This window comes from Martes martes (genome assembly GCF_963455335.1).
Source record: "Martes martes genome assembly, chromosome: 11".
NCBI lineage: Eukaryota > Metazoa > Chordata > Mammalia > Carnivora > Mustelidae > Martes > Martes martes.
The window spans coordinates 24,647,071-24,661,966 of record NC_137899.1 but is presented as its reverse complement, the minus strand read 5'-3'; the positions used below and the strand labels follow the sequence as shown (position 1 = coordinate 24,661,966).

The 14,896-nt window shown below is 41.6% G+C and overlaps 1 protein-coding gene across 2 annotated transcripts in view; it reads right to left on the bottom strand.

Annotated features, from left to right (window-relative positions):
* The window catches only part of PTPN12 (protein tyrosine phosphatase non-receptor type 12), a gene marked incomplete at its 5' end in the record, with an annotated part of 92,153 nt that extends 83,958 nt beyond the window's left edge, over positions 1-8,195 (bottom strand). For both annotated transcript variants that reach the window (XM_080818693.1, XM_080818694.1), the window contains one exon: positions 8,097-8,195. In XM_080818693.1, the coding sequence (XP_080674819.1) occupies positions 8,097-8,195 (99 nt within the window). The remainder of the gene's footprint in view (positions 1-8,096) is intronic.
* Positions 8,196-14,896: the final 6,701 nt, after the last annotated feature.

Here is a 14,896-nt window from a genome sequence, read left to right as displayed (position 1 = left end):
TTCTGATTCCAGCAACACATGGATGAACCTTGAAAATATTATATTAAGTCAAAGAACTCAGTCACAAAACACCACATATTGTATGATTCCATTTATATGAAGCAAATCAATAGAAGGTAGGTTAATGGTTACCTAGGGCTGGAGGGTAGGAAAGGAGGAAGAATGACTGCTACTGGGCATGGGGTGTCTTTTGGAGTGATAAAAATTGACTATAATGATGACTGCAAAATTTTGTGAATATACTAAAAACTATTAAATTATACAGCTTAAATGAATGAATTTTATGGTAGGTGAACCTCTCATAAAAGCTTTTACTGATTTTTAAAATACCTACAAGCCACAATATTAAACAGTTTAACATGAAAATTTTTATACTTATTTAGGCTGTGCAGCATAAAATCTTCCAGGTTTCCTGTCTTTCCTTCCTTCCTTTTTTCTAACATTTCAAATCCAAACTTTAAATAAAAAACTTCAGAGGTCTCATTCAACCAAAAGACAAGTTCTTATTATCTGTCTTTCAAAATTACATTTAAACAGCAATCATTTCACAAAAGAGGACATACACATAGTTAAGAAACATGGAAAATATTGTACCTATCTTTTCCTAAAAAAAAAAAAAAAAAAAAAAAAAAAAAAAAAAAGCAGGGTGTGGGATGGGAGTGCTCCTTCAATCTGTATTCCTCTAGTTTCTACCATCTACTTTCAGAATGTTAAATGAAAATGTTAAGAATTTATACCCATTTTACCTATTTTTTCCTCAATTAACTATAATCTAGATTCTTCCCATATCATACCCAAACCACTTTTTGTGGTCACCAAATCACTCCTACTTGGCAAACGGAGTGGGGACATTCTCAACCTCACCTTACCAGTCCTCCAAAAGTATTTGATTTTGCTAACTACTCCTTTCCTGAAACTCTCCCAGGCTTTTCTGACATCCTCTGTGTTCCGTTTCCTCTTTCTGAGCATACTCTCAGGGACAGTCACTGGCACCTCTTTTTCAGGCTGCTCTTTAAATGTTGCTGCTCTCCAATCTAAAGCTGGTCACTCGTATGCTCGTCTGAATAAACTTATTCACTCCTATGCTTTCAACTACCTCTTACATGATTGTATGACAACTTCCAAATATTTAACTACATCCTATCACAGCTCTCTTGAGCTCTACATTTGTACTCAGTATCTCAGGCACCTCAGTTTACCACATTTAAAACTAAACTAATTCTCTTCTATCTTGAAATTTCCTCCAACCATCTTGTGCTTGGTCCCCTCTACTTCTTTCTCCTCCCGTACTCTGAACCATACCAAATGGTATCTTCTAACTTGGGTGATAGTATACCAAACTAGGAACCATGGATACATACTGCAAATACTCCTTTCTCCTTGACTACCCACATCTAGTGAGTCATTGAGACTTCTTTCTTAATCCTTATCAGATCATACACACACTCTATATTCCACTGTCTTAGTTTAAGTGCAGGCCCTCATCTCACTTCTTCTATTTCAAATGCTTTCAAAATGCTCTCCTTCATCACTAATTCCATCCTTAATACTGCCACCAGAATCAACTTTCTACAACATGAATCTGTCGAATGACTGCTTACTCTTGTTAAAACATACAGTGGCTCTCCAGGGACCCATAGTACTGATTCTTAGCTTTTCTACTTGAACCTACATGAATGATAAAAGTGAAGACTCATACTAAAGCAGGCTGGGGGGGGGGGTGAGTGGGGAGAGGTGGGGAAACAATGCTAGAATGTTCAGTTACGTGTATTTTCTTAACACCTGCCCGCTGTCCAGGTGACTCAGAGTTGTAGTATAGAACTATTCAAAATTACTAGTATTGAACTACTGAATAAATTACAGCATAGATGCAAGAACTTTCACAATCTAACCGCTACCTAACTTTCTCAGCATCACCATTGGCCCTTACCATGCATTACTTCACTGGTTCTCAAAGTATGATTCAAGGACAGCCTACCCCTTGACCATTTCAGCAAGTCCATGAAGTCAAAACTCTTTTCCTAGTAAGACTAAGTTATGTTTCCTCACCTGCAAACACACAGACCTTAACACAGTAATTTTTTTTTAAGATTTTTATTTATTTCATAGACCGAGATCAAAGTAGACAGAGAAGAAGGCAGAGAGAGAGAGGAGGAAGCAGGCTCCCCACTGAGCAGGGCCCAACACGGGGCTCGATCCCAGGATTCTGAGACCATGACCTGAGCTGAAGGCAGAGGCTTTAACCCACTGAGCCACCCAGGCACCCCTAACACAGTAATTTTTAAAAATTATTTTCATTCTCTTAGGAGTGTACAGTGGAATTTTCTGGAGTATATGACATGTCATGCTATGTGAAATGTAACACTGCAACCATATGAATGAAGCAGATATGAGAATCCAGTTCTCTTCTATTAAGCCTGACATTAAAGAAATTTGCAAAAATATAAAAATAATTCTTCTTCTCACCAATTACTTTTTGTTTTGAAAAACATTACTATATAGTTAATACAGAATGTGTTTATTATTATCTTCAAGTGGATTATTTTTAAAAATATTTGTTTTTAATTAGTACAATATTTGTTTTTATTTAGTACAATAATTTGTTTTTATTTAGTACAATAAATAAAAACGTTCTTGGAGCCCTCGATAATTTTTAAGAATGTAAAGGACTCCTCAGACCAAAAGGTGTTAACTGCTGCATTATAGCTGATTACCTACCACTCCCCTAAACATGTTCAACTTTGTTGTTTTTAAAGATTTGAGAGAGAGAGAGAGTGTGTGTGTGTGTGTGCTCACACAAGTATGCACGTGGAGGGAGGGGCAGAGGGAAAGAATTTCCAGCGGACTCCATGCTGAGCCTGACACAGGGCTCATCCCTGGACCCGTAAGATTATGACCTGAGCCAAAACCAAGAGTCCAACATTCAACCAACTGAGCCGCCAACGTGCCCCAAACAAGTTCAACTTTAAAACCTCCATCCCTCTGCATAATGATGCACCCTCTACCACAACCCTAGTCCTAGCCAGGTAACAAAGAACCTCAGAAGTATCCTGGAGAAACAGAACAAACAGAAGAGTTTTGGGGGTGCCTGTCTGGCTCAGCTGGAGGAAAATGTGACTCTTAGTATCCAGGACATGAGTTGGAGCCCCATGCTGGTTATAAACATTACTAAAATAAATAACTTTAAAAAAAAAGAACAGAGGTTTTAAAGTCAAGCGGAGGGGTGCCTGGGTGGCTCAGTGGGTCGTGATCCTGGGGATCCTGGGATGGAGCCCCATGTCGGGCTCTCTGCTCAGCGGGGAGCCTGCGTCCACCTCTCTCTCTCTCTGCCTGCCTCTGACTACTTGTGATCTCTGTCTGTCAAATAAATAAATAAATAAATATTTAAAGTCAAGCTGAATACTTAACTTCTCAGAGTGTGAATTTCTTCTTTACTTAAAATAATTTGTAAAGTCACTAACATTAGTGTAGTGAAAATAAAAACCATCTAACAATTATTTAATCATAACAAAGCAGACTGGTTGTTTTGAACAGTTCTGTCAGGATTACTATTTGTAGAACAGATGGTTCTATATAATAATCCCTTGAAATGGATAACTTCTATGGTAGTTCTTGGTTATCACTGATAGATAAATTAAGTTCAGATTATTTTAAAACACCAAAATTATTTTAAATAGCATTTTAACACAGGATGCATCACTTGCTATTATACCTCAGTTAAGCCTTAACTGAGGTCCTTAATGTCCTTAAATACTCTCCTCCCAATATTTCGCGAAAAAGTACTAGAATTCACACTTCTACTACATCCTGTTTTTTAAATACTCCACTGAATTCACTCATTATATTTTTGTTTTCACCTTCAGAAAAGGAGAGAGAACTGGTTTTTAAGCTGAAACTGCTGTATTTGCTTGTAGCTTAAGTGTCATCTTTTATGATTTTTTTAAATACCCAGGTGTTATATGTAAATTAGATAAATTTTAGCCTGATCAAAAGAAATCTACTTCTTGTTTCAATGCTTTTGACATTATAAATCTTTATTTATTTACTTACTTATTTTTAAGTAGGCTCCATGCACAGCATGGAGCTGGGGGGATGGGGGCTATTGAACTCATGACCTTGACATCAAGACCTGAGCTGAGATCAAGAGTTGGCCACCTAACCAAATAAGCCACCCAGGTGCCCCCTTGACATTATAAAGCTTTAAAAAGCACAAGAGAATGACTGAAAACAAAAGCCCAGATACCTCTTTCCTTCTATGTCCAATTATCTGTTAACTGACTACATAAATCAGCTGTATTAGTCTACACAGACCTTAGCACAATAATGTGTTAGATGATGACCCTAAATATGAGTCCCACATCTCAGCCCTGTGAAGTATGTTGCATTTTTATTCTTTAAAATGTGAGACAAATCAATCTTCCTATTTTCTTCTAAGTGGCCTGCCCAAGGTCAAATAGCTGGACAATGAAAGAGATGGCATAAAATCCAGGTTTTCCAAACATGAATACATACCACTCTACCATATACATTTGCTTGTCATGATCACTGTCTGCCATCTTGCAAAAAAGACTTAAAATCAAGATAGTTGAAATTGAGTTCTGGATCTGCCATAAATCAGATGTTTAACCTTCAACATGTAAGAATCATCTTGGTGCTATAGTTTACACCATCTCAGTATCTTAGTTTTCTCCTCTTCAGGGGTGGGCTGGGGAGTACACAACACACCAAGGCCCAGAACAGACAACTCGAAAAATAGCTAATGACAAGTAGAAAATTTTCTATCCTTACTAGTCATCAAAAAATTCAAATTAATAAAAGATACCATTTCCCAACCACCCAATTATCAAAGATCAAGATAATTAAATGAACACTCAAGCATTACTGACAGTTATATAAACTGATACAACTTCTTCAAAAAGTTATTTATAAATCTGCATTAAATGTTTATATTCTTTAACCTAGTACTTCCACTACTGGAAGATATCTTATGCAACAATCCAAAATAAGGAAGTTTTACGATAAATATTCAACAGAGAATTATAATATGTAATAGAAAATAAATTGCCTAAACATTCAACCACAAGGAAATGGTTAAGCTGTAAAACAGTTGCCAAGTAAAATATTATACAGCCACTGAAATGATTTTTACAAATGAAAAACACTTATCAAAATGTTAAGTTGGAAAAAAACCCAACAATATAAAATGAAATATATAGCATGGTCACACAGATGCATTAAAAACATTAACAGAGACCACCTTTGGGTGATGGGACTGGGAAGGCTGGATACAACAATGGGAAGAACACAGTCTGGATGTCCACCCCACTTTCTTAAGAGTAAGGCATTATTAATTATCATTCTATAATCTCTAAATTTGAAATAATGAACACTAGTACTTCATAACTGAATAGGATTATAGTAGCTAGATTATTTCTAAGGCTCAGTTCTAAAATGCTAAAATTTAAAATGCATTTTTGATCCACATAACAATTTAAAAATAACAGAACACTTAAAATTATTAGCTGGTCTTCTATTCTCTTTCCATGGCAGAGGGAACATGGTTTCCCTCCAGCCTTCCACTCAAGGGAAAAAGCAGCACCATCTATCAGTCTTAATTATAGCTATTGCTTATCAAGTCATGGAATAAAAAAAGCAAGCACTATAAAAGAATAGCCTTAGTCATCAAATCTCGAATGTGGAATCACCTAGCTATCCCTAAGTATTATGGAAGAAAAAAGAAACTCATTCAGTCCTTCAGAAATGAAATCTCCAACAGGAATCCCTGATTCATCCCCAAAGCATGAACCCCAAGGCTACTTCCCCTGTACAGAAGTTCAGAGACTGGGCACCTGTCCTGATGGCCTTCATCACCAAACAATGCTCTTTCCTGACAGGATATGCCCAGGGATAACAAGATGACTAGCAAGCAAACTAGAAGTGACCAAGGACCACACCACCTCTTCTTCCAAAATAAGGCTGTAAAAAACTAGTTTTAAGCTTTTAAACTATTCTAAGTAAATATTTTCTATTTGCTAAAAAGCAGCGAAAAGGGGACTCCATCCAATTACTGTTAAGTGACTATCCAAAAGATACCAACACAATAAAAATTCTCACTAGTAAGAAGAGAAAATGTCCTGTTTTCTTTACCTTCCACGGATCAAAAATTAATTTTTCAAAAATACATAGACTGAATATCAACAGAAACTGTTTAAAATACGGCATAGAGGGACGCCTGGGTGGCTCAGTTGGTTAAGCCGCTGCCTTCGGCTCAGGTCATGATCCCAGGGTCCTGGGATCGAGTCCCGCAGCATTGGGCTCCTTGCTCAGCAGGGAGCCTGCTTCTCTCGCTGCCTCTACCTGCCTCTCTGCCTGCTTGTGTGTGTTCTCTCTCTCTCTCTGGCAAATAAATAAAATCTTAAAAAAAAAAAAATACGGCATAGATTGTTTTATCTATATTTTTCCACTTTCAAGTGTTTTGAAATCTTACTCCTATCCTCTATTATTGGTCTAGGAAGGCGGGAATCACAAAGCTCAACAATACTATTATAATATTGTATAAGGTCAACGATCTATTTTATAAGCAGTTAACAATTTTAATGCTAACACTTTACTAGATCCTACCTAGTCTCTTTAAAATGTGAAAAAGTATTTCAGTGCTAAAAGCCATTTCACCTGCACCTTGTAAACAATTAAACTGCACTTTGAAAAACTAGCCAATGTTTGCTGCTCATTCATTTTTATAGACATTAACTGTGTACCCTTTTTACAATCAAGAATTTCGGAGTTAAGTGATTATTCTTGGAGGTGTATCTTGTCCAGGAGCAAAATTTTCCCTAGCTTATTTCCCATTCCCAAACCCCGCCAAGGCTAAGGAGCAACCACTTCCCAAAGTCCCACTTCCTTTTCCATTCCCCAGACCTCCAGAGTTTCCAACGCCCCAGTCTTGCGCAATATCCGTAGGAGCAGCAGCCGCAACCACCGCCTCCTAAGCCGAGAAACAACCCTAAAGGGAACATTGTCCAGCAGAAAAATAAAAGGTGGTGGTGGGGGGGGCAATGTAGGAAGTCGACTTCTGGTCCCACGCCTTCGGATCTGACCCCCTCATAAGTGATGTATCTAGAGCAATTTCACGAACAAGACTGTTAACCTCCCCTCCAGCCTGCCTGTCCAAGCAGAGGGCGGAAGGCGGGGGCAGGGGGGCTGAGAAGGTTATCTCCCAGTTCAGGGCTTCGGCCCGTTTCGTTGCCTCCGCCCCACCAGGACTATTGTTCCCAAGTTCCCCACCCCCACCCCGGATAGGAAGTGATAGTCACATCCCCTCCGCCTTCCACAATATCCCCAAGGGAGTCCGAAGTAGGCTTCCTTCAGAATAACCAACCCCTTCACACACACACTTACCCCTCTAACCTAAAGTCACCATGACTCCAACGCCATCTCAAACCTGAGTCTCAAGAGACAAGAGATGGGACGAGGGTAAACGGAACTGGGCAAGCCACGGGATTCCCTACGGACAATCCTTTCCCAAGCCTTGGAGATAATAACTGCGAATCCCAAAACGGCAGAACTCCTACCCTGCCCACTTCTGAGACCAGCTTGAGCAAAGGGACCCCACGAGCTAATGCTAACCTCAACACCCCCGTTCCTCCATCAGCCGCGAACTGCTCTCCTCCATGGGTAGACACCTTGCCTCGACCCTACAAGGAGAGGCAGGCTGGATGAGGAGTGGGGGGTGGAGAGACGAGTCCCCCAGCCCTGGGTCTGCACCTCAGTCTCCTCCGGCTCCGGGCCCGAGAAACAATAGGTGGTCGCGGGCGGCAGTGCACAGTGCGGGCTCCGCCGGGGCCGCTCCCTTCGCGCCCTGGCCGCCAGCGGACGGGGCCGCGAAAGCGTGAGGGGAGGAAAGAAGGCCGAGGGACGGAGGCGGTCTCACCTCCCGCCGGCCTCCGAGACCACCCGGCCCTAGGAGTCGGTGCGCGCCCACTCCGCCCCTCTCCTCACAGCCGCACACAAAGCGCTGGCGGCCCGGGCCGGCCGGGCGAGGCGGTGGTGGGCTCCGGTGCCGGCGAGAGCAGGCGACAGCAAGGGGAACGACTCACCATGAAGTCCCGGGCGAAGTTGTCCTCCCCATTGTGGTCCGGACTCTTCATGGCCTGGACCCTCTGGATAAATTTCCTCAGGATTTCCACTTGCTCCATCCTCCCGCGTCCCCCCGGCTGCGGTGGCTGGCCCCCCCGCCGCCGCCCGCCCGCCCGGCGCAGAGCCCGCTCAGTCTTCCCCAGCTCGCTTCCCCAGCCCTTCCCCTCCCTCTCGACCCCCGCCGAGCCTCGCCGCTCCCTGCTCCTCCCTACCGCCTAAGGCGGCGGCAGCGGCGGCACCAGCCCGGCTCCCGACCCCACAACTTCCAGGAGCAGCCGCCGTTCTCCCACAGTACGAGGCGAGCCGCTGCGGCTAGCGCCAGCCCCAACCCCCAGCTTGCTCCATCCTCCTTCCCCGCCCTCCTCCTCTTTCGCTGGAGACGCCGCCACCGCCTCAGGAACAAGGCTCTCCGCTCGCCCTGCCCCCCCTTCCCGGTTCCTCCTTCCCACCCCCCCGCCCCGTCCCTACTAGCAGCCGCAGCCGCCTCTCCCCACGGGCGCGGCCCCGCCGCCTTCCAGACGCGCGGCCCCGTGCTGTGGCTCCGCCCCAGGCGCTGGGACGCCGGATCCACCCCCGTCCACCTCGCCTCTGGACCACGCCCCCAAGCCCGCCCCGCTGGTTCCAGCGCCTCTCGGAGTGGCTGGAAGACTCTTGCTTGTCGGCTGGGCGACTTGACTCTACTTCCGGGGCGTGGTCTCGGTCGAGCTGTATGTAAATTTGAGGAAGTCTGGAAGGAGGGAATTTGCCTCTGAGCAGGGTAAACCCTAGTCAGTCGCATAAGATTTTAGTTGGAACTTGCGGGCCCCTAGCCTACTAGTGGGAAAAGCATATTTTTAGAGTGCTTCCGCGCCGCCCACGGCTGTGGGCTGGGACTACAAGTCCCGGCCCGCGGGAATCCAGGAGTGGGGGCGGGAGAGGGCGGCGGTGGGATGGAGAGGCATGCCGGGAACTGTAGTGTCACCTCCGCGTTCACAGCAGGTATGTCTTCATCTTACTAGTGGTTTGGTGACTGTTGACGGCAATTACACCTTGCCACTTTAGGGAATGGCTACGACCAAGAGAAATGAAACGTTTCTTGAGTGAAAGGACTTTGCAAATCCGTCGAAACCCTGACGAGTGAGCGCCTGAGATTTAGAGTGCATCCTAATACCTACCACGCATGAGGCGAGAGCTCAGTGTTTGCTGAATGAAAGGGAATTTGTCGTCCTGCGCTTAGATTCGCAGCCCTTCAAAAGTGATTAGGAGACATTTCTCCATAGAATGAATAAATCTTTGTACATCTTTGCAAGTCTTGTAGTAATCAGAGAATATCTGTTTTAGTCTAATTCACTAATTTTACAAAGAAAGCGATTTGTCTAGTCCCCTCAGCAGATTCATAGCAATGCCAAAACTAGAACTCAAATCTTGTTGGTTTCAGTACAACACTTATATTGCCTCTTACTAAGGAAGATAAACATGTGGTAAAGAAGTGAAGGATTTGATCCGTGGACTTCTTTTAGTCCCTTATACCCGCAGAAAACATTTTTTACGGATAAGCTTAGGGAATTTGGTTAAATAGGAACCATAAGTGCTAGCCCCCTCTTCCCAAAAGAATGTTTAGAACCACTGTGAAATTTAATGATAAATTCCATGAAGAAAACAGGTAGACACAGTTTTTTTCCTCTTTGTTTCAGAGAACAATATTTCTCTTTAAAATAATAACTAATGTGTACCAATCTAGTCCTCCTCTCTGAAATATGCATTTCCAAGTGTGCCCTTCTAAATCGTATGCATTTATATATCGTACGTGCATACAAAAAGATACAGTTTTGTTCTGTATTTAAAAATTCACTTAGAGGAATAGTTCAGTTTCTAAAGTAAGCTTTATTTGAAGCCAGGGTCTGGAGTATTTTACTTTAATCAGATACTGAGAATCAGTTTTCACTGGATGTAAGGAAAGATCAGGATCTGGGCTTGCTCACCTACCAAGACAGCTCACTATAGGTAACCCTTTTCCCCCAGACCTGGGGAAGAAATTAGACCCTAAGCAATGAAATGGACAGATGATCAGGAGTGCCTGTACTTTTGATATATCAAAAGAATGAACAAACCAGAGGGTGATAAAGGCTATGCTAGGCAAGTTGTCTAACAGTCGGGACAGTCTGATGGAAAGTGTTACTTGTTTTGAGTTATTGAGTCTCATTCTAGCTAGTGTTTTTGGCGTATTTTTACTTTTCCTCTTACTGGCAATTTTCCCTCTGTTTCTTGTAAAACATGGGGGTTTTTTGAGTTATTAACAGCTACCTTTGGCATCTGATAAAGGTTAGGGAAAACAAATGTAAAGTGTCCTTATGTATTACAACTCTTTTGCCAATGCTTTCCTCATTTTAGTATACTTAGGTAACATTTCGACCTACAGATAATTTTTGAGCACCTCAGAATATGAGGGGTTGTGCTGTGTGTGTGAGAGAGATACAAAAATGTTTTAGGGATGGCTTCTTAGAGTTTACAGCCTGGTTCAGGAGACAGGAAAACAATAAACTTAGTTATATCGTGAGTTACTAAATACCAAATGAGTGATACAGATGTTGAGTGGTTTAACAATTCTGAGAAAAGAGAATTGTGAACCAGTTAGCCCATGCTGTGGTCACAGGGGACCTTGAAGGACATGTGAAATTGGGTTTGAACAGAAAGAACTCCCAGGTAAAAGAAGTGTTGAAACAAAAAACATGAAGACAGCAAAGCAGAAGTTTGAATCACAACTTTTATATGCGTGTGAAGATGCTAAAGTAGATAGGGATTGGGCTCTGGAGAGCAGTAAATGCCAGGCTAGGGGTACCTGGGTGGCTCAGTTGTTAAGCGGCTGCTCTCCGCTTAGGTTGTGATCCCGGGAAGCCTGCTCCTCACTCTCCCACTCCCCCTGCTTGTGTTCCCTTTCTCCCTGTGTCTTTCTCTATCAAATAAATAAATAAATAAAGTCTTTTAAAAAAATGAATGAATGAATGAATGCCTGGCTAATGATTTGGACTTCATATTGTCAATGGAAGCCACCAAAGATTTTTGAGAATAGAAGGAAAAATTGGGAAAATAATAATCTGGCATTTTTTGGATAAATTGTGACTTAGTAAGGGGAGAGAATGGAAAGAAGTATTAGGAGCCAATATATGAAGCAACAAAAACTGTAACTAAGGTCATAGCACTGCAATTACAAAGACATAGATAGATAGATAGATAGAGAAAGAACTCACAGAACTAGGTGACTGACTGACTGACTTAGTGGACAAGAAAGAAGGTAGAATTAAAAAGGACTGAAATTACCAGATTGGAAGAGATCAGAAAGTTTGACAAAACACAGGGCTATGCTTGGTTTGGGCAAACAGGAACTTTCATGCACAAATGGTGGGAGAAATCTGTATGTCTTTGGAAGCAGTCTGGCCATAAATGTACAAAAATGGAAACATCATGAGTGTTTTGGCCAAAAATTTTATAGATATTATTTACAACTGTATATACAAACATATATGCTTATTGCAGCCTTATTTGTAATGGCAAGAGTAGAAACAACATGCCTGCATATCAAAAGGCACTGGTTAAAAAACAAAATCACATACCTATAATTAAGGTTTTCTAAAAAAATGTTTTTATTATTTATTTATTAGAGAGAGAGAAGGAGCACAAGCAGGGGGAGCCTCAGGCAGAGGGAGAGGGAGAAGCAGGCCCCCCACTGAGCAGGGCACCCAATACAGGGCTCAATCCCAGGACCCTGGGATCATGACCTGACCCAAAGGCAGCCACTTAACTGACTGAGCCACCCAGATGCCCTTAATCAAGTTTTTTGAAGCCGTTCAAAATCTGAAAAAAAAAAAAAAATCTCTCTATATTGATGTGGAATAGGTCCCAAGATATACTTACTAAATGAGAAAAGCTAGGCATTGTGTTTATGGTATTCTTACTTTTACGTAAAATGGAATGTGGGTAAAATGCTTGAACACAGAGTTTTTCTGCAGGATATTTCAAAAACTGCTAGCTGTATTTGCCTTTAGGAAGTCCTTGACAATCTTGGGTAGAAAGGAGACCATTTCCAATGTGTATACCCTTTTATATTCTAAATACTTTTCTGTGTATGCATTACTTTTCCAACAAAATTAAATCTGTTCAGATTTTTTAGACTTTCAATCTGGGTGATAGGAAGAATGACAGTATCTTTAATAAAAACACCCAAATGAAGAAAATGGAAGCAGATCTTACTTAGGAGATTTTTTTAAATGGCCCAGGCTAAGTTTCAGAATGCCGACCTTTTTACACACAATTCTCAAGAAACGACCACCTCATCCTCAGCCACAGATGCACTTGACCCACATTAACCAATCTATGTAAACTGGCCAGCAGCAACCTGTGGCCTGGTGTACGAACACGACCGTGGCCAATTAGTTCTCACTGTTCAGAATCTAAACTTAGAAACCTAGGGAGAATAAGTCATTAAACAGCAAGGGCAGAAGCTGAATGACATGGGATGCAATTAGGTAGGGCAGGCCTTGTAAGAATAGGAATTATACAGAATCTGGTTAGTCACAAAAGGAACATTAAGCAAGCATGTAGAGATAGGTAGAGATGTCACTATATGACCCTTGTGGCCATGAGAGAGATGGGGTGATTCCCTAGGACAATTTGACTGACGAGGACTTTTCAGGACAGGTTTGGTTGGCATTTATTCCATAAGTAAATTCTGCTTTTCCTGAAACAGAATAGGGCAAGAATAAAGAGCCTGGGCTATGAAGTGAGAGAGAGGAAGTTTCAAACGCCCACTCCATTTCTTGCCCGGTGTGTCACTTCAGCTCAAGCTTGGTTTCGTCTTCCAGGAAAGTGTGTTGCAGAATTAGTGTAGCAGACATCACCCTTGCTCCCAGAAAACACAAAATAAGAACCAGTTAAACAAATACGCAATGAATGCTTTCTGGACCTTTTACTTTTTTTTACTTCTTGTCTCTTCTCCTTTAGGCTCTTGCCCTACTCGCTAGCCACCTTCACTCTGGGTAAAGATCTGAGGGATGAAAAGAAAGCCAAAATACCATTTTCAAAATTTATCTTCTTAGTACGGTTTGTGAGGGTTGGAGTGAGAGTTTGAAACCAACAATTCAGAACGGGTTTCAGGATTATCTACCTGTTTAATATTCACGGTATCCCCTTCCCCTCTTACTCAGGTAAAAGTAATGCTTTATGTCTGTGTAGAAATTCTGACTTTTAGAGTATTTTTACAACTATTTTCTCTTGAAAACTACCTTTGTTATGGCTTGTGTGGCATTACAGCTCTTTGTGAGTTCTGTTTTGTTCTTTTTAACAACTCTGGGAGGTAATTTGGCATCATTGTCCTCATTAATAGATGAAAAACGAAATAAAACACGGGAGTGAACATGACTAGCTCAATTGAAAAAAAAAAAAAAAAAGTCAGGCACATATCCAGAACCCACAGGTCCTGAGTTTCCAGCTTTTTGCATAAACCACTGAGTCACAATGCTTCAATACCTGGTGTCGTTTAAGTGAAACTACAGATGAGGATTCACATCATTCCTGAGATTCTCCCAAAGTAGCACTTCTAATATTAAGTTGTCATTAGAAACATCCCTCACTCGTCTGTACTAAAGGACTCCTAACTAGGAAGTTATGGGAGAGTAAATAAGAAAGAAGGGAGGGAAATTCTTCTCTAATTTATTCTTGGTATCCCTTACTCCCTCATTCCTAGACCTGTTCACAGCAAAAAAGCTGTTGACCATTTTTAGTCTGTGAGGTTTTTTTTGAGGTATGTAGTCCCATAGATAGGGAACCGGGGAAAGTAACAGTATAACTTTTTAGTCTAGTGTGGCATAACAGTTTTAGAAGACATAAAAATGGAGAGAAGTTTGGAAAGGATGATTATTTCTTTAATATGTATTCCTAAAACTAATATTTCAGAGCTTTTTGACATAATCCTCCCCATTTATTCTCATAACTCTGTCCTAAAGTAGGTAAGTCAAGTATGATTATCTCCTTCTTTCTTTATGCATTAGAATGCTACTGGGAATAATAACGCCAAGCTTAAAAGAATTAAATGATCTGGGGCGCCTGGGTGGCTCAGTGGGTTAAAGCTCTACCTTCAGCTCGGGTCATGATCCTGGGGTCCTGGGATCAAGCCCCCCATCGGGCTCTCTGCTCAGCGGGGAGCCTGCTTCCCCTTCTCTCTCTCTGCCTGCCTCTCTGCCTACTTGTGATCTCTGTCTGTCAAATAAAATAAATAAATAAAATCTTTTTTTTTTTTTTTAAGATTTATTTATTTATTTATTTATTTATTTGACAGACAGAGATCACAAGTAGGCAGAGAGGCAGGCAAAGAGAGAGGAGAAAGCAGGCTCTCCACGGAGCGGAGAGCCCGATACGGGGCTCAATCCCAGGACCCTGGGATCATGACCCGAGCTGAAGGCAGAGGCTTTAACCCACTGAGCCACCCAGGCGCCCCTAAATAAATAAAATCTTTTTAAAAAAATGAATTAAATGACCTGCCCAAGGTCATATAGATGGCAGAACTGGAACCAAAATCCAAGTGACTCTCTACTCAATGAAAATTTTCCAGTGTTATATAACAAAGGTCAAATAATGTCATAATAAATACTAACTGCAGGTGAATGCAGTAATTAAATCTACCCTCTTTTTTATCTCATATTTCTTACATGGTTTCATTTAACATTCAAAGAAAAGTTAAAATTTTATTAAAAATTTCAAAGTCAAGAAGTATCTTAGCATCTAATTA